The 19761-nt window shown below is 47.5% G+C and overlaps 1 protein-coding gene and 1 pseudogene across 10 annotated transcripts; both read right to left on the minus strand.

The window, feature by feature from the left end:
- Nucleotides 1-2623: 2623 nt before the first annotated feature.
- Nucleotides 2624-2693, minus strand: LOC136390311 (U6 spliceosomal RNA; annotated as a pseudogene).
- A 2167-nt stretch (nt 2694-4860) lies between these two features.
- On the minus strand, nt 4861-18941 carry LPAR5 (lysophosphatidic acid receptor 5). 10 transcript variants are annotated; one of them, XM_066357943.1, is made up of 3 exons: nt 18810-18919; nt 7391-7532; nt 4861-6941 (listed from the first exon to the last, which is right to left on the minus strand). In XM_066357943.1, the coding sequence occupies exon 3, from the start codon at nt 6726-6728 to the stop codon at nt 5613-5615; it is 1116 nt and encodes a 371-aa protein (XP_066214040.1). In that variant the 5' UTR covers nt 6729-6941; nt 7391-7532; nt 18810-18919; the 3' UTR covers nt 4861-5612. The 10 variants fall into 10 exon arrangements, with proteins under 10 accessions (XP_066214040.1, XP_066214038.1, XP_066214039.1 ...); XM_066357941.1 differs by lacking the exon at nt 7391-7532 and adding an exon at nt 17354-17698 and having other exon boundaries at nt 18810-18905; XM_066357942.1 differs by lacking the exons at nt 7391-7532; nt 18810-18919 and adding exons at nt 17354-17498; nt 18663-18799.
- Nucleotides 18942-19761: the final 820 nt, after the last annotated feature.

The raw sequence follows: 19761 nt of genomic DNA on the forward strand, positions 1-19761 counted from the left end.
GATAATAAACTATAAAAATGATAAATTAGTAAATTATATAGTATATAGAAGATACTTGATATGTGGGTCTTAATTACTTTAGAATTCATTCACATATCTGCATATAAAAATAGTCATATAATTTTTAAAAATTGTGTACAATTCCGTTTGGATAGTGCAATGTGCTGAGACTTTGGACTAGGGTGATGTCTAGTGTTCCCAGGGTCGGAAGGGAACGGGTCCTGAACCCTAAGGATGAAGCAAGATGGAGCAGTTGTTAACCACCAGGTCTCTTCTAAGCATCAGGAGATAAGGGCCTGGTCCAGGACTCTAACCTCCCACCAGGTGGTGGAAGGCGGGGACTTCAAGGCTATCGAGGAGGAATTTGGGTCAATTCTCCCATCTGACCACCAGGGGTCATTTTACCCCTGTAAATCACCGTGTGGACGGATCACATAAAGAAACAAAAGGTTTATTCTGAACTAAAACATACAGAGACACACAGGAAAACTGTGCACGTGCACACTACACTACATACACACACATGGATGCACGCATGCACAGAAATGCATATAAGATACATGTATGACAACTCATTCTGGCTATTGAAGCTGGTCAAGGGGGAAAAAAGCAGTAGGTGGGAAAAAAAAAGCAGTAGGTGGCCCGTAAACCAGTCTTCCATTTCCCTTGCCTCCACCTTGCTAATAACAGCTAGCCTATTCCTGTCCCCCCACAGCACTCTAAATTCCCTGCAAACTCCTCTTTCCTGGCTGTGGCACAGTTCCTTTTCCCTCCTTGGAGAAACCCCACCCTCTCCACCTGAGTGTTTGTGTGACCAGTGCCACCCCCACCTTAGGGTAGCTGCTCCAGGAACCCTAAGGTACTGTTCCATTTGATGAGCATCTACTACTGTCCCCCACTCACCCCAAACCCCAAGGCTTAAGGACTACAATTAGCAATTGATTTGTTGAGCATTGCTCTCTCCCACAGCAATAATAATAATAAACAATGTATATAATGCCCTGGGAAGAAATTACATATTAACTCTAATACTTTAGTATATTGGATTGGCAAGAAAAATTTTTGATTGTAACACATAGAGAGCATTGTAATTGTTTTGAAGGACTTCTGTCAGCATATGGGAGTTGGTTTTTCTTTTTGATATTTGATATCAGTCACATTTAGGTTACTTTAGAAGCAAGTTGTACGTAATTTTGTTTGTAACTGTTAGTTTAGGGTCAATTTTAACATGGAGTGCAGAAACAAACATTTTCAGCATATTTTACTTTTTTATTTCCGTAAAGGAAAGAAAGCTGCTGAGGCCCACAGAAAGATATGTGAGGTTTATGTATTGATTGCATAACAGAACGCACATGTCAGAATTGGTTTTTAAAATTCTGTTCTGGCCTGACCAGGCGGTGGCGCAGTGGATAGAGGGTCGGACTGGGGTGAAGAGAACCCAGGTTCGAGACCCCGAGGTCGCCAGCTTGAGTGCAGGCTCATCTGGTTTGAGCAAAGCTCACCAGCTTGAGCCCAAGGTTGCTGGCTTGAGCAAAGGGTCACTCAGTCTACTGTAGCCCCCTGGTCAAGGCACATATGAGAAATCAATCAATGAACAACTAAGGAGCTGCAGTAAAGCTCATCTCTCTCCCTTCTTTTTTATTTATTTATTTTATTATTTTTTTTTATTATTATTAATCTTTAGAGAGGAAAGAGAGTGAGAGAGAGAGAGAGAGAAGGGGAAGGGAGGAGCAGGAAGCATCAACTCCCATATGTGCCTTGACCAGGCAAGCCCAGGGTTTTGAACCAGCGACCTCAGCGTTCTAGGTCGACGCTTTATCCACTGCGCCACCACAGGCCAGGCGTCTCTCCCTTCTTGTCTATCCCTATCTGTCCCTCTCTCTGTCTCTGCCAAAAAAATAAATAAATAAATCTGTTCTGGAGAGTTTTCACTCAAAGATGACCAATGTTCTGGTCGACCTACTGAAGTTGATGATGACCAAATCAAAGCCATAATTGAAGAGAATCATCATATAACTAACTGTTCAAGAGATTGCAGAGAGGTTAAATGTATCGCACACAATTGAAAATCACTTAAAATGTCTTGAACTCACTAAGAAGCTCGATATTTGGGATATTTGGGTTCCTCAAGAATTGAAAGAGATTCACTTAACAGAACAAATCAATATTTGCGATATGCATTTCAAGCGCAATGAAACCGACCCTTTTTTGAAAAGAATCATCACTGGTGATGAAAAATGGGTCATCTACAGTAACATCATTCGAAAACAATCATGGTCCAAGCGTGATGAACCAGCACAAACCACATCTAAAGCTGAGTTGCATCAAAAAAAGGTCATGCTGTTAATTTGGTGGGATTACAAAGGTGTTGTGTATTTTGAGCTGCTTCCAAGAAACCAGACAATCAATTCAGATGTTTACTGTCAACAACTAATGAAACTGGATGAAGCAATCAAAGAAAACGGCCAGAATTGGCAAACCGCCAAGGAATTGTGTTCCACCATGATAATGCAAAGCCTCACACATCTTTAGTAACTCATGGGAAATTATTGGAGCTTGGTTGGGAAGTGATGTCACATCCCCCATACAGCCCTGACCTAGCACCATCTGATTACCATTTATTTCGTGCAGGGGTCATGCTAATCTTCTCTGTATCATTCCAATTTTAGTATATGTGCTGCCAAAGCAAGCACTGATTGCCATTTATTTCGAAGTTTGCAAAACTCTTTGGTAAAACTTTCACAAATGATGATAACCTTAAATCGCACTTGATTCAGTTTTTTGCTGATAAGGACCAAAATTTCTATGAGTGTGGAATCATGAAGCTGCAAGAAAGATGGCAAAAGGTCATTGAACAAAATGGAAAATATATAATTGATTAAAGTTTATTCTTTGTATAAAAAATGAGTTTTATTTCACACTACAAAACCAAAATTACTTTCTTGCCAATCCAATAGGTATGGCTCTCAAAGTGTGATCTGGGGACCGACTCTTTGAGGAGTCCACAAGGTCAAAACTATATTCCTAATACTACTGTCATCTGGTTTTTTAATTTTTTTAAAGTTTTTATTGATTTTATAGAGTGAGAGAGCAAGAAGTATCAACTCATAGTCACTTCACTTTAATTGTTCCTTGCTTGCTTGTCATATGTGCCTTGACCAGCAAGCCCAGAGTTTCAAACCAGCAACCTCAGCATTCCAGGTCTATTTTCTATCCACTGTGCCACCACAGGCCAGGTTCATTTGTTCTTTTCACTGTCATTCTCTCCCAAGTATATAGTGGGGTTTTCCAGAAGCTTCATGAAATTATGATGATATCATTGCTCTCACAGCTAATGAAATGTGTACTTGTGTATGTTTGTTTTTAAAAACTTTGTTTTAATTTCTTATTTGGGGCCTGGCCAGTTGGCTCAGCAGTAGAGCATCGGCCCGTCACGTAGAAGTCCCAGGTTTGATTCCCAATCAGAGCACATAAGATTATGAAGCTTGCTTTCTCCACCCCTCCCCTTCCTCCTTCTCTCTCTCTCTCTCTCCTCTCCTCCCACAGCTATGGCTTAAATGGTTTGAGCAATTTGGCCCCAGGTGCTGAGGATGGCTCCATGGCCTCACCTCAGGCACTGAAATAGCCCAACTACTGATCAACGGAGCAGCAGCCCCAGATGGGCAGAGCATCATCTATAGGGCAAGGGTTGGGAACCTATGGCTCGCGAGCCAGATGTGGCTCTTCTGATGGCTGCATCTGACTTGCAGACAAATCTTTAATAAAAAAAATAATAACGTTAAAAATATAAAACATTCTCATGTATTACAATCTATTCATTTCCTACTGCTCATGTTCATGGTTGCAGGTGGCTGGAGCCAATCACAGCTGTCCTCTGGGACAACACCAAATTTTTATTGGATAGTGCGTAATGTACACGGGTCGTTGTATGGCTCTCACGGAATTACATTTTAAAATATGTGGCGTTCATGGCTCTCTCAGCCAAAAAGTTTCCCGACCCCTGCTGTAGGGGGTTTGCCAGGTGGATCCCGGTGGGAACACATGTGGGAGTCTGTCTCTCTGATTTCCTGCCTTCCTGTCTCTCACTTAATAATAATAATAATAATAATAATAATAATTTAGTATCAAAAGAACAAAGTAAGCAAAAGCTCTTTAGGGTTTGAGACCAAAAAGTTGGATAACTGCTATTTTAGTATTAAGAATTGTTTCCTTTAAAAAAAAAAAAAAAGAAAAAGAAAAAGAGGCCCTGGCCGGTTGGCTCAGCGGTAGAGCGTCGGCCTGGCGTGCGGGGGACCCGGGTTCGATTCCCGGCCAGGGCACACAGGAGAAGCGCCCATTTGCTTCTCCACTCCCCCCCCTCCTTCCTCTCTGTCTCTCTCTTCCCCTCCCGCAGCCAAGGCTCCATTGGAGCAAAGATGGCCTGGGCGCTGGGGATGGCTCCTTGGCCTCTGCCCCAGGCGCTAGAGTGGCTCTGGTCGAGGCAGAGCAATGCCCCGGAGGGGCAGAGCATCGCCCCCTGGTGGGCAGAGCGGTCGCCCCTGGTGGGCGTGCCGGGTGGATCCCGGTCGGGCGCATGCGGGAGTCTGTCTGTCTCTCTCCGTTTCCAGCTTCAGAAAAAAAAAAGAAAAAAAAAAGAATTGTTTCTTTATTCTAGATAAAGCAGTGTGTGTGTGTGTGTGTGGGGGGGGGGTACTTAGGACCTAGAATGGAGGAAGTCTTGAAAGTGAGTTGGAGTGTATGAATAAGAAAAGATCTAGAAAAAAAAAAAGAAAAGAAAAGAAAAGAAAAGATCTAGAAAGGGCAACAGGGACCAAGATTTTGGAGGAAAAAAACTTCTAACTCACAGTTTTGCCCTGCCCCCAACCATCCCATGTTAGAGGTCAAGTCTAAATTGTTACAAGACTTTAAACAAGGAGACCTGGCAGAGTGGTTCAGTTGGTTAGAACATTATCCTGATACACAAAGTTTACTGGTTTGATCCCCAGTCAGAGCACATACAAGAATCAACCAGTGAATTCATAAGTGGAACAACAAATTGATATTTTTCTTTCTCTTTTCTCCCTTCCTCTCTCTCTCTCTAAAATCAACACATAAATTTAAAAGTTTTTTTTAAAGAATAAAACCAATTTTGTCCATATCCAGCAAGCTCTTGTATTATGCCTCAATTCTGGGGAGAAGAAGCCCAGGTGGAAATGAAATGTGATGGCATCTTTGGCCCTAAGGCTGCTGTGGTCAGTCCAAATCCAGGACACCCATTTTATGTTTCATCTACCAGCTCTCTGCAGTGTTTCAAGTCCCTGCCTCTGCATTGGCAAGATCACAGCATCACTTCCTACAGGCTGGGGAAGGGGTCTTTCCTATGCTTACCATCACCACCAATTTTTTTCTTTAAAGAAGACATTTCCACCAGCACTCCTCCTTCCTTGTGTCTCTTGTTCTCACACTTTGCTACTTCTGCATTTATAAACTGAAGTCGCCAACCAGAAATCCAAGTGTCTGATCCACCTCCCTCATGTACGCACCCTGAAAATCTGCACCCCCTGCAAGTCTTCCAGTGTGAGAGGCGCGAGGGGATGGAGGTGAATGTAACTGCGCTAGGACCAGATGTGCGTTCAGAGGACAGAATTCTCGGAGCACTGGGTGAAGGGCGTCCCGGGACTGGAATGCCTGAGCAGTCCTTGGCTGGCGGCAGCAGGCCTGGTGGTTTGGGAGGTCTCAGCCGGCTGTTGGGCGAGAGATCCTCTATTCCCGTTGGTGGCTGAGGTCCTGGGCCGGAGAGGAGAGCCCAGGACGCGCAGGGTGTTGCGGAAACCCTCGGCGCTGAAGTAATACACCAGCGGGTCCAGCACGCAGTTGGCGCCGGCCAGCAGCACCATCACCATCAGCACCCGGCGCACCTGATCGCGGGCCGCCTGGCTCGCCTCCACTACGTTGCTCCGCAGCAGCCCGTAGACCGCAAGCGTGGCGTTGTAGGGCACGAAGCACAGCAGGAAGATGACCAGGTTGACCAGCAGGAGACGCACCGTCTTCCGCCGCCGCTGGCTCCGCGTGGCGTTGGGCCGCGCCAGGGTCCAGAAGACCCGGCCCGACGAGTATGCCACGGCCACCAGCGGCAGCAGGAAGCCCAGGGCCTCGGCCAGCAGCATGAGCGGTAGCAGCCTGCCCTTCCACAGTTCGTCGCTGAAGCGCTCGAAGCACAGATGCACCCGGCCGAAGGCGGAGACGCAGGGTGAGGGCATGTGCACGAGCACAGTAGGCACTGCGAACACTAGGATGAGAGTCCACACGCCCAGACAGAGCAGCCGCGCCACGCGGGGCCGCCGCAGATGGCGCAGCCGTAGCGGGTGCACAACGGCGATGTAACGGTCCACGTTGATGAGGGTCAAGAAGATGCAGCTGCCGTACATGTTTATCTGGAAGATGGCACCCGCCATCTGACACAAGAGTTCTGAGAAGGGCCAGTAGTGCAGCGCGTAGTAGGAGAGGCGCACGGGCAAAGATAGTGTGAAGAGCAGGTCGCTGGCAGCCAGGTTGCACATGTACACGCTCACCACGGAGTGCACACGCAGCGCGCGCAGGAAGACCCAGAGGGCCAGAGCATTGAGCGGGAGCCCTGCTGCCAGCACCACGCTGTAAACCACCATGTGCAGGTGGTGGGTGGTCCGGTAGTCAGGGCACGGGAGATCGGGGCTTTTGGTAGAAGTGTTGACAGAGGAGTTGGCCAACATCGTGCCAAAGTGTGCTAAGGAGCTAGGGTCTGGGCATCATGGGGCACACCAGGGTCCTGGCATGACATTCACCTCCAGAAGAGAGCCTGGAGGCTGCACAGAGACCGTCCCAAAGCAAGCAAGAGGCAGGGCATCTGAATGTGGGCTACCGCTGCAGGACAGATGGCTGCCAGGAGGTTGGATGCCTTTGGTCACCGCTTCATCATGTGGGGCCTGGAATAGGAAGGCAAGCCAAAAATCAAGATGATGCAAAGACAGGGCAGAAGATACAGATATTTTTAACTAGCTAAACTGGCTAAAGCCTCTTCAGTCTTTTCTCAGCCTCAAATCTTTTCCTCACCTTCCATCCTGCCAGAGTAGCTTTCTGCAGCAGGGCTGTATAGCGCAGTGTCAGACTGCCTGGGTTTAAATCCTGGCTTTGCTAATTTGCCTAGCTTTTGTCCTCAGAAAAGTGACTTAATTTCTCTGAACCTCATTTTCCTTACCTGGGGTTGGGGGGGGGCAGCTCTTTCATGAGGCTTTTAGATTAAATGAGATGCTATATGTAAAGTGTTTAGGCTTTCAAAGGCATGTTCCCAGCAGTGAACAAAACACAGGCCTTCCCGCCACCTATTTTTCATTCCACTGGAGGGAGACAGGTAATAAAGTGCAAGTAGCCTGACCTGTGGTGGCACAGTGGATAACGCCTTGACCTGGAATGCTGAGGTCACCGATTTGAAACCCTGGGCTTGCCTGGTCAAGGCACATATGGGAGTTGATGCTTCCTGCTCCTCCCCACCTTCTCTCTCTCTCTCTCTCTCTTCTCTGAAATGAATAAATTTAAAAAAAAAAGTGCAAGTAAACAAGTATTAAGTCAGGTGATGACAAATGCTATGGAGCACCTCTCCTGTAACAGGTGCTCTGGTGGCTCCCCATTATCTAAAGAATAAAGTTCAAACTCCCAAGTACAGTACAAGATCCCAGTCTCACTCATCACATTCACTGTTGTTCCTGTGTGGGCTGGGTTTGTGCTCAGAGCGCCCTGAGTTCACCTTGGTTATTTGACTAAGTTCCTTTATCTATAAAGTGGGGATAATAATATAACAGGGCTTTCATAGGCTGATCACATAACTGCACCACCCTGGCAAGGCCCTGTGGGTTGAGATTTTCCAGGTGCTCCCCTGGAGAGTCTGACTAGGGAGCTTCCCAGATGGAGTTCTGTGAAAGGGGGGATAGTGGTTTGGTAGTGAGGGATCCAAGGGGACCCTAAACCTGGAGAACAGGGTAGTGACATGAGAAAGAACCACAACTGCTGATGAGGCTGCTGGAGGGAGCAGACTGCAGCAGCTGCAGCCCATGGGCAACAACTAGCAGACAAAGGCTATGGCTGTGAGGTAGGGGATCATCTTCAAGGGTACAAGTTAGTGGCCTTAAATACATTCAAATGTTGTATAACAATCACTATTTTCAGAACTATTTCACCATTCCAAACAACTTTCTACCCATGAAATAATAACTGCCCTTCCACACCACCTCTCCTCTCCTGCCACTCCCCTCTATTCTACTTTCTGGCTCTATGAATCTTCCTGTTAAGATACGTGAAGTTTGCCTGACCTGTGGTGGCGCAGTGGATAAAGCGTCGACCTGGAAATGCTGAGGTCGCCGGTTCGAAACCCTGGGCTTGCCTGGTCAAGGCACATATGGGTGTTGATGCTTCTAGCTCCTCCCCCGTCTCTCTCTCTGTCTCTCTCTCCTCTCTAAAAATGAATAAATAAAATTTAAAAAATAAAAAATAAAAAGAGCTCATTGCTGAGTAATACTAAAAAAAAAAAAAAAAGATGCGTGAAATCATGTAACATTTGTCCCATTGTGTCTGGCTTATTTCACTTAACATAAAATGTGGGTTTTTTTAATGGTTACTTTCAGTTATTAAAATGTAGTCAGTTTTAACCTCAAATTTTATTAACCTATATTTTGTTTTAAGAATTTATCTTAGGCCCTGGCCTGTTAGCTCAGTTGGTTAAGAGCATTGTCCTGAAATGACAAGTTTGTGGGTTCGATCCCCAGTCAGGGCACACATGGGAAGCAACCAAAGAATGCATGACTAAGTGGAACAACAAATGAATGCTTCCCTTCCCCCTCCCCTTTCTCTCCTTTCTTCTCTCTGTCTCTCTGAAAATCAATAAAAATTAAGCCCTGGCCAGATAGCTCTGTTGGTTGGAGCATCATCCCGGAGCACAGAGGTTGCTGGTTCGATTCCCTAGTCATGGCACATACAGGGGCAGTTGGATGTACCTGTCTCTTTCTCTCCCTGCCTCCCTCAAAAAAGAATTACCTTAAAAAATCTTTTTTGCCCTGGCCATTTGGCTCAGTGGTAGAGCATCGGCCTGGCGTGCAGGAGTCCCGGGTTCGATTCCTGGCCAGGGCACACAGGAGAAGCGCTCATCTGCTTCTCCACCCCTCCCCCCTCCTTCCTCTCTGTTTCTCTCTTCCCCTCCCGCAGCCAAGGCTCCATTGGAGCAAAGTTGGCCCAGGTGCTGGCAGGCATCCCCAAACTACGGCCAGTGGGCCGCAATGCGGCCCCCTGAGGCCATTTATCCAGCCCCCACTGCACTTCTGGAAGGGGCACCTCTTTCATTGGTGGTCAGTGAGAGGACCACTGTATTTGGCAGCCCTCCAATGGTCCGAGGGACAGTGAACTGGACCCCTGTGTAAAAAGTTTGGAGACCCCTGCCTATGGCCTCTGCCTCAGGCGCTAGAATGGCTCTGGTTGCAACAGAGTGACACCCCAGATGGGCAGAGCATCGCCCCCTGGTGGGTATGCCAGGTGGATCCTGGTGGGGCGCATGCGGGAGTCTGTCTGACTGCCTCCCCATTTCCAACTTCAGAAAAATACAAAAAATAAAAAAATAAATCTTTTTTGATTATGACAATTTTCAAATATACAAAACTAGAAAGAAAATAAAACTTTTAATTATTCCAGATTCATTAATTGTGAACATTTTGCATGCTATTCTAATATCCTTTTTTTTCTTTTCTCTGGATTATGTTAAAGCAAATTACAGATATATCAATTTACTTATAAGTACTTCAGTATGTATCTCTAACATAAGTGCTACCAGACAGGAACTGGGCCCAGAGCAAGTCTGCTTTGGGCCAGCCAGTAGTAGGTGGGTTCTTGACTTTGTGCAGGAAAGACTTCTCAACAAAGGTCCACGTGAGTTTGACAGTATGTTTATTAAAGCCAAGGACAGTGAAACAAAGGGAGAAGTTAGGCTAGAAGAAGCAACAGGAGAGAGTGTAGGCAGGGCTGTTTTAACTCACTGAAAAATAGAAGTCACACCTGACCAGGCAGTGGCTCAGTGGATAGAGCGTTGGACTGGGATGTGGAGGACCCAGCTTCAAGACCCCAAGGTCGCCAACTTGAGCGCAGGCTCATCAGGTTTGAGCAAGGCTCACCAGCTTGAGCCCAAGGTCGCTGGCTCGAGCAAGGGGTTACTCGGTCTGCTGAAGGCCCGTGGTCAAGGCACATATGAGAAAGCAATCAATGAACAACTAAGGTGCTGCAACGAAGAATTGATGCTTCTCATCTCTCTTCCTATCTGTCCCTATCTGTCCCTCTGACTCTCTCTGTCTCTGTCACACACAAAAAAAGAAAGAAAAATAGAAGTCACAGTGACAGAAGTGAGCCAAGGTGGGGCTGCTATTGGTTCACTGAAAAGTCATGAAAAGGGGCGCCTTAAAGACACGGTTAGGGGGTTAGCCTGGGATGAGCTGCTGCTGCATGCTGTTCCCCCGGTTGTAAGTCTAATTAGAACCCTTAGAGTTTAGGAGAAAGAAAATTCACTTGAAAAGGAGATTTGAGTGGGCATGCCCCAAGGAAGGCGTGCCCTAGCATAAAATGTTCAAGGTCCATCCATGTTGTAGAGTGCATCAGAATTGAATTCATTTTTATGGCTGAATAATATATATATATATATAATTACATTTGTTTATTCATTCATCTTTCAGTGGTTCCTTGGGTTTTTCTACCTGTTGGCTATTGTAAATAATGCTATGAACATGGATGTCCACATGACATCTTAGGGAATGAAGTTGTCCAGAGACCCTGAGCAATTATCCTAAGATACTAGACTTACTCTTTTTAAAAGGAAATGCTTAAATTCTTACAGAAACCAAGTTGTAGACCTGATTATAACATTTTCTTGTGGGTTTTTTATTTGTTCTCCTTCCAACCACGACCACCAGCAATTTGACTTGGAAGAGGTCTAGTAGAACCCTTAAAGGGAATAAAGAACCACTTCTCTGCAAAATACCAACTTCAACATCAAAAACAAACAAAACTAGCCCTGGCCGGTTGGCTCAGCGGTAGAGTGTCGACCTGGCATGCGGAAGTCCTGGGTTCGATTCTAGGCCAGGGCACACAGGAGAAGCACCCATCTGCTTCTCCACCCCTCCCCCTCTCCTTCCTCTCTCTCTCTTCCCCTCCTGGAGCCCAGGCTCCATTGGAGCAAAGATGGCCCGGGCGCTGGGGATGGCTCTGTGGCCTCTGCCTCAGGCGCTAGAATGGCTCTGGATGCAACACAGCGATGCCCCAGAGGGGCAGAGCATCGCCCCCTGGTGGGCATGCCGGGTGGATCCCGGTCGGGCGCATGTGGGAGTCTGTCTGACTGCCTCCCCGTTTCCACCTTCGGAAAAATGAAAATAAATAAATAAATAAAATAAAAACAAACAAAACTAAATGGAGCTTAAACATGCTGAAAAGCAAATAAAACCAGGCTTTTTTCTTGACACACGCCCCACCTCCCATGATCCTTTGCTCCAATTACACCAAACTAATAATTTTGCACATACCTTATGTTTTCAGGACTCTGCCTTTGTATGTGCTGTTTCCTCAACTTGGAATGAACTTCTTCCCATTCTCCAACTAGTACACTCAATCATCTCCTAGGACTCTGTGAAGCCTTTCCTGATTCCCTCCCTTCCCACAAGGCAAATGTGGTCCCCTCACTGACACTTCTACTTGGTGTGGAGGTTTGTCATAGTTTTTCCCACCCGGACTGTAATGAACTGTTCATCTGCACCTCCTATTAGACTGTGAGCTCCTTGAGGGAGGGGCTGTGGACTGTGACTTATTCATGTTTGTATCACCAGCACCTACCTCAATAAATGTTGAGTGAAATAGCTGTCATTTACTGAGCGTACACCATATCCCAGGGTATTTTATATGCATAATCTTTTATTTTCTTCCAACAGCCTTCTGAGGTCAGTGTTTATTCTCATCTTTTTTTAAAAAATATTTTTCTAAAGTGAGAAGTTGGGAGACAGACTCCTGCAAGCGCCCGACCAGGATCCACCGGGCATGCCCAATAGGGGACGATGCTCCGCCCATTTGGGCCATTGCTCTGTTGCCAACGAAGCGATTCTAGCACCTGAGGTGGAGGCCATGCAGCCATCCTCAGCGCCTGGGCCAACTTTGCTCAAATGGAACCTTGGCTGTGGGAGGGGAAGAGAGAAGGAGAGAGAAAGGAGAGGGGGAGGGGTGGAGAGACAGACAGGCGCTTCTCCTGTGTGCCCTGGCCAGGAATCAAACCAGGGACTTTCATACCTTAGGCCGATGCTCTACCACTGAGCCAACCAGCCAGGTCCTTATCCTCATCTTTACAGGAAAGGAAACAGCTCAAGAACTCAGTCAGCGAGGAGCGAAGTCAGTATTTAAACTCAAGACTTCCCGTCTCCAAAATCCAAGCTGTCTGGTGCTAATTCCAATGAGAGTGGATGACTGGAGATGAAGATGGATGCTGTACAGAGCACCTGCTCTTTTACAAATGCCTGTATAAAATCTGTGCTCATAAACTGTTTTACTTCCTCATTTGTTTAACTGAAATACATACTTTTTAAAAAAGATTTTATTTATTCATTTTATTATTTATTTATTTATTTTGTGGCAGCGAGAGTCAGAGAGAGGGACAGACAGGAAGAGAGAGAGATGAGAAGCATCAATTCTTCGTTGCGGTTAGTTGTCCATTGATTGCTTTCTCATATGTGCCTTGACCGGGGGCTACAGCAGACCAAGTGACCCCTTGTTCGAGCCAGCAACCTTGGGCTCAAGCTGGTGAGCTTTGCTCAAACCCGATGAGCCCACACTCAAGCTGGTGACCTTGGGGTCTTGAACCTGGGTCCTCTGCGTCCCAGTCCGACGCTCTATCCACTGCGCCATGCCTGGTCAGGCTGTTTTTTGTATTTTTAAAGAGAGAGAGAGACATGGAGAAGGAGAGCTGGAGGAGAAAGAGAAAATTGAGGAGCATCTAATCATAGTTGTTTCATGTTAGTTGTTCATTCATTGCTTCTCATATGTGCCTTGACTGGGGGACTTAAGCTGAGCCAGTGATCTCTTGCTCAAGCCAGTAACCTTGGGCTCAAACTAGCAACTTTGGGCGTCAGGCCAGCAACGTTGGGCTCAAGCCAGAGATCTTTGGGCTCTAGCCAGCAATCTTGGTATCATGTCGATAATCCCACACTCAAGACAGCAACCCCACACTCAAGCTGGCAGGCCTGCGCTCAAGCTGGATGGGCTCATGCTCAAGCTGGATGAGCCCGTGCTCAAGCCCGCAACTCGGGGTTTCGAATCTGGGCCCTCAGAGTTTCAGGTCGACACTCAATCCACTCTGCCACCACCAGGCAGGCTGAAATATATACTTTTTAATAATCCACTTTCTTCTTTCTCTCATTTCAAATACTGGTAATATGGGCTCATCTCTCTTTCACACACACACACACACACACACACACAAATATGCCCCTCCTTACAGTTCCCACTTACCTACTTAAGCACTTAGCTTGCAGCTTTGGACCCCTCAGATTGTTTGTCTATTTGTTCTATTTCCCCAACTAGACAGTAAGACCCTAGGGTGGGGACCACATCTTCCACTGCTTTTCTCCTCAAGCTCACTCACACTTCAATATCTCTACTTAGCACATCCGTGTGGTATTCGTTGGCTGCCTATCAGGATATCTTTGCCCTCCCCCATGTTTACCCATTTTGTAATTCTGTTATGACATCTCTTACACCAATCCAGTCAGCTAACCTCTTCTTTTTTTTTTTTTTAACAACTATTTTTTGTTTTATTTGTTTTATTATGTGACAGGCAGGGAAGCAGAGACAGACTCCTGCATGCTCCCTGACCAGGATCCACCTGGCAAGCCGCCTACCTTTCCATTGCTTGGCAACTGAGCTATTTTAGCACCTGAGGCGAGGCCATAGAGCCATCCTCAACGCTCATGGCCAACTTTGCTGGAACCATTCAAGCCATGGCTGCAGGAGTGGAAAGGGGAAGGGGAGGGGTGGAGAAGCATATGGTCGCTTCTTCTGTGTGCCTGGACCAGGAATCAAACCCAGGATTTCCACATGCCAGGCCAACACTCTACCGCTGAGCCAATTGGCCAGGGCCTTTTTAAATTTTTTTCAACTAACCACTTATTACATTACTAACTATCTTGTCCACATGTATAACTCACTTTGTAAAAAGCCATGTCCCTTAAACGGCCTGTTTGGAAAAGTTCCCATTAAAATGTCAATGATAGTTCACTATAATAAGAGTAACATTTTATCTTTTTTTTTTTTTTTTTTTTTTTACAGAGAGGGATAGCCAGGGACAGACAGGAACGAAGAGATGAGAAGCATCAATCATTAGTTCTTCGTTGCGGGTTGCAACACCTTAGTTGTTCATTAATTGCTTTCTCATATGTGCCTTGACCTTGGGCCTTCAGCAGATTGAGCAACCCCTTGCTCGAGCCAGCAACCTTGGGCTCAAGCTGGTGAGCTTTTGTTCAAGCCAGATGAGCCTGTGCTCAAGCTGGCGACCTCGGGGTCTCGAACCTGGGTCTTCCGCATCCCAGTCAGACGCTCTATCCACTGCGCCACCGCCTGGTCAGGCCATTTTATCATTTTTAACCATTACTTGAAAAAACCAATACTTCTTACAACTAGGAGGCACATACTAGACATTGAATGAGTGAATGAATAATTATTTTCCAAGAATTCCAAGTCTTTCTGTTGACAAAGTTACAATGTTAAATTAACCAGAATGTGCTATATGAGCTGCTACTTAAAGATAAAGTTAGGAATCCTTTAGTAAAGCAGATGTACGCAATGCTCTCATTCCAAAAGAAAGAAGTCCATGAATTTCTTTATAGTGGAGCCTATTTGTCGAAAAGTCAACCCTTTCTGACAGACTTACACAAAATGACCCAGTCTGAGCATTGAGAGGCCCCTGTTCTGGTCCCCACCCCATTCGCTCGCTTCCCTGAAACTTGGGCACAGGGCCAGGACAGATGGCAAGATAGGAAAACTGCCAAAAAGGAAGGCAAATAGGAAATGAAAGGTGGGTTCTACATGTGAAGAAGGGGAGGCCCTGCCTTCTCCCCAGCCCCACCTTGAGGAAGAAGTCAGGTTGTGAGGGACATTAGGAAGTGAAGAAACAGCAGCCACCTCAGAAAGGAATGGACACCATTTCATTTCACCAGGGAGAAGGTGGGGGGCATGGCATGGAGATCTGCACGGGCTCCGCCACCACGACACACATGATGTGGTAATGCAAGCGTACCAGCTCCACACACATGCCCATGCCAGGACACACAGAGGGATAGATACACTAAGAAAGGCACACACAAGATTCCTAGTCACATGTCAATCAGTGTCGCTGCATACCCTGTAACACACAGGTATGCACGGAGGAATGGACAACCGGCCAGCCCCAGGAGGAAGGACGGACACAGCACAGTCCCGCCTTAGGGACTGTGTCCTTACACAGCCACAGAGTCAGGCCGCTCAGGAGCACATACCCATGCAGATGTGCACAAACCGATCCCCAAGGCACTGAAAGGCTAAGAAAGCAGCAAACACACAGAAGCGGCCCCCCCCCTTACCTGCCCGCACACCACTGACAGCAGAGCGTGTGCAGCTACTTGCCTCCTCCCTGCATCCCTCTCCTTCACCCTCCCACATGCACTTCCAGGCCCAGCTTCCTTATGTCCTTAGGGACTCTTAGACCTGTCCCACTACCCTCTGAGCTGGGCTGGGCACCACAGTTCTTGGCTGATAAGCCGGATGGACAGGGCTATTTTCTGCCACAGGCAGCAAGTGAGAGAGAGTAAAAGTGGGCAGGAAGCTAGATCATGATCATTCCCTCTCTCTGCTCCACACAACCCGCCAGCAGTATCCACCCTTCTGGCACCTGACCAGCAGTGCAGTGGCTGAGGACAAAGGAATAGGTGATTCAGGACAATGATGGTGGCAGGGAGGGGAGAGAAATACCTCCTCTTTGTCCAGTTGTCCTTTCTGCCACCCTCTCCAGGAACTTCTCCTCTTTCCCACCCACACATTCATCAGATGACTTGCTCTCTTCACTTGCTCTCTTCTCCTCTTTTTAGTAATTCACATATTTTAGAAGTTTGAAAAGAAGGAATCTCAGATATTCTTCTCCTCCTTGCTCCATAGATCAGCTCTACAATAATATCAACCTCATTTCAGATTCTGAAGTCCCAGCCACTGTGTCCCACCCGCTACAGAGTGTGCTCTAACAAGCCTTGTGAGCTCAGCCCACTTCCACTGCAGCATTGAGAGGATGTACCCTGAGCACACAGAGGGGCTTAATTATAAAGACCTCTTGGTATCTGCAGATTCAGACTCCCCAAACAGATCCAAACTCTGCTGAACCTTTGGGAGAAGCTTAACACAGTCTAAACTCTAAAGGCTCTGTGAAAAGCTGTCCCAGAGCTGCTTTGGGAACACAGACGAATCCTGATCATCAGCTTGTGCTGCGTCTGAGGGATCTGTGGTGTGGAGATAGTACTAGGTCATCGTGGTGTCCTGCCCGAGGGACCACGCTCTTTCCAAGGAGAGGTGCCTCTTTGATTCAGCCCCCAGGGGGTAGTCCTGTTCCATCTCCATTCTCTCTGGTCCAGGCCTGTTCTTCTTGCTCCAGCCAAAACTCCTGCCCCAGTCCCCCGGCCCCCACCTGTCTCCTCCTGCCTCAGGCATTCTGAGCTCATCTCTCCCATTTTTTGTGGAAAAAGGCAAAAAGGAAAGGCAGCCCACAGCTCAATAACTGGTTTCCGCCCTGGCCGGTTGGTTCAGTGGTAGAGCGTCGGCCTGGCGTATAGAGGTCCCGGGTTCGATTCCCGGCCAGGGCACACAAGAGAAGCGCCATCTGCTTCCCCACCCCTCCCCCTCTCCTTCCTCTCTGTCTCTCTCTTCCCCTCCCACAGCGAGGCTCCATTGGAGCAAAGATGGCCCGGCGCTGGGGATGGCTCCTTGGCCTCTGCCCCAGGCGCTAGAGTGGCTCTGGTCACAACAGAGCGACGCCCCGGAGGGGCAGAGCATCACCCCTTGGTGGGCGTGCCGGGATCCATGCGGGAGTCTGTCTGACTGTCTCTCCCCGTTTCCAGCTTCAGAAAAATACAAAAATAAAATAAAATAAAATAACTGGTTTCCCCAGCGTGGGGATGTCACCTCCCCAACTGCACCTCTCCCTCCACCCTACTTTCAAGAGCAGGGAAAAACAGGAAAGGAAATCCAAACCAAGAGAAATCACTCAGACAAAGCTGTTCCAGCCATGTGCTCTGAGTGTCTATATGTGTCTTACCTTGCTTGGGGCCTGGCTGGGTCCTGCCTCAGAGAGTCTCCTGCAGCCTTTTGGCCTCGTTGGCCTCGCCTTGAACTCTGGGAACGCCGAGTGTACATGACTGGCTCCTGCCCTCACTCTTTTTGCTGCCTCCTTCCCCGTGGGCCTGGCCACACAAGGCTTTTGTGTGTGGGGGGGCACTCTAGGGGCAGGCAGGCAGGGAGAGCTGACAGTATCAGGCATAGGCAGACGGAGCTGGGCTCTAGCGTCTGAGTGGCCAGGAGGTGAGTCTTACAGGTATAAGTTCATTTTCTCCTCAATTCTGGCCTCCATCTTCCCTTCTTAGGGTTACAATTTCAGTTCACTCTAAATGGAGCTAGAGATACAACCAGGTGGGAGATCCCCTTCTTTCAGAGAGGCCCCCTAAACACAGGTAAGAGGAAGGTAGCTGCCCTCACTGGTATGATACGAAGGTATCACAGGCCTTGCCCGCCCTCAGATATTTCCCCCACCAATACTCAAAGTCTGAAATGTCACCCCTTTCACGTCACCCATGAGACACATTCTATCAAGGATATAGGGACATTAGAGATCATCTTGTCTAATCCTCTTATATACATGTACACATTGGGTTAAGGCAGTGTTTTTCAAAGACTATCAAAATAAAATGCCCCTTGGTTAGCTGGGAAGAACAACAATAAGAACACTTTTGTGGCCTTGGCCAGGTATCTCAGTTATCTCAGTTGGTTAGAGCATTGCACTGATACACCAACATTGTGGGTTCAATCCCTGGTCAGGGCACATACAGGAATATCTCTCTCTGTTCCTTTCTCTCACTCTCTAAATCAATTTAAAAAATTTTTAAAATACATTTGTGCACAGTCAACTCACTCATAGAGTTTAATCAGGGAAGTTCATTGTCATCTAGCAGAGGGCCTGGCCCTGGGAGGTGAGTGGGCATGAGGGGTTACGTATTAACTGAGAGAGGGAAAAGGTTGGAAATTATCCCCAGCTGACCCTCTTCGGTGGCCCTAGAAAGCCCAGGGTTCAGAATGACAGTGAGGCCTAAGGGGTGAAGGGGAGAACACAGCCTCCTGAGATGCCCTGTGGGGCATCAAGCTTCAGGGGGGCACTCCATGGTGTGTCCTCTGTCTGGTGAGGTCTTTCTGCCTGATGCAGTCCCTCTTAGGTTTTTCCTCTATTCAGAAAGATTTTCCAGTGCCCATGCCCAACCGTCACCTCCATTCCCATCCATATCCCCTATTTCTAAAGACTGCTGCTGCCCCTTGTGTCCCCATGAGGTTCAAGCCCACCTGTGACAACCCCATACCTGTGCTCCCTGTCGAGCTCCGCCGCTGCCCCAAGCTGGCTTCCGCTGCCTGCTCTGGGCTGGGCTGGGCTAGCAGGACCTGCTCCGGGCGGGTGGCGACACACCCACCTGGGCCAATCCCAACAGATTCCAGCTCCTTGCACTCACCCAACCCCACATGCACGGGGAGACAGAGGAAGAAGCAATGCCCTCAGCGGTCTTCACAGACTGGCCAGAGAAGAAGCCCCAGCAGATAATGGCACTCAATTCAGCCACAACTCTGGCCAACTAATGATTTCCCCCACCCATCAATCACACACTCCCCACAGTTTCCGGGAAGCCTAAATGGCACACCCACTAGTATGCGATGACTAACCCACCAGCCTTTCGATTTTCTCAGCAGTTCCCCTTGGGTGTCTCTCTTGGATCCCTGAAGGTGGTTTTGCTTTGCCACTTGTGTTTTTGTACCTCATCCTGCCTAAGGCCCCTCTGCTTGCCAGGGCTGCTGCGGGACCAACTCTCACTGCAGAGCGCACACACTCCATCACAGCGGTGATGGTTTCCGGGCTGGGTGCTATCTCCGTGCTAGGCGCTTCCTCCTTGCTCTGTCTCTCCTAGGCTTTGAGCTGGGGGTTGGGGGGCAGAGAGCTAGAATGACAGCTGTTTTTCTGTACCCTTGTCTTTTGCATTAGCAGGGCTGGGCACATTATTCATGTTCAATACACAAAAACAAGTTCAAGTTTTTGAGGGGTAAGTGAAAAAAGATATTGTGATCCAATGAGTTTGGAAAATGCTAGCTTAGGGTGATGGGTATGCAACAGAACTAAATGACAAGATAACCTGGAAATGTTTTCTTTGAATGTATGTACCCTGATTTATTGATGTCACCCCATTAAAATAAAAATTTATTTATTAAAAAAAATGCTAGCTTAAATAGGTTTCTCTGTTACAGGGCTTCTCAGAGCATTGAACATGCTATTAAAAGATTGGCCACGTATTAATAACTGAAGCTGGGTGAAGGGAGCATGGGAATGCATGATACTATTCTATATATTTTTGTAAGTGTTTGAACTTTTCCATAAGGGTTTTGTTTTGTTTTTTTAATGCTGTTAATCACTGT

The sequence above is a fragment of the Saccopteryx leptura genome, chromosome 1, assembly GCF_036850995.1.
Source record: "Saccopteryx leptura isolate mSacLep1 chromosome 1, mSacLep1_pri_phased_curated, whole genome shotgun sequence".
Classification (NCBI taxonomy): domain Eukaryota; kingdom Metazoa; phylum Chordata; class Mammalia; order Chiroptera; family Emballonuridae; genus Saccopteryx; species Saccopteryx leptura.

Bases quoted from the DNA above. Each gene is read 5' to 3' on its own strand.
- LPAR5 (XM_066357945.1), bottom strand. From the start codon at position 6,728: ATGTTGGCCAACTCCTCTGTCAACACTTCTACCAAAAGCCCCGATCTC.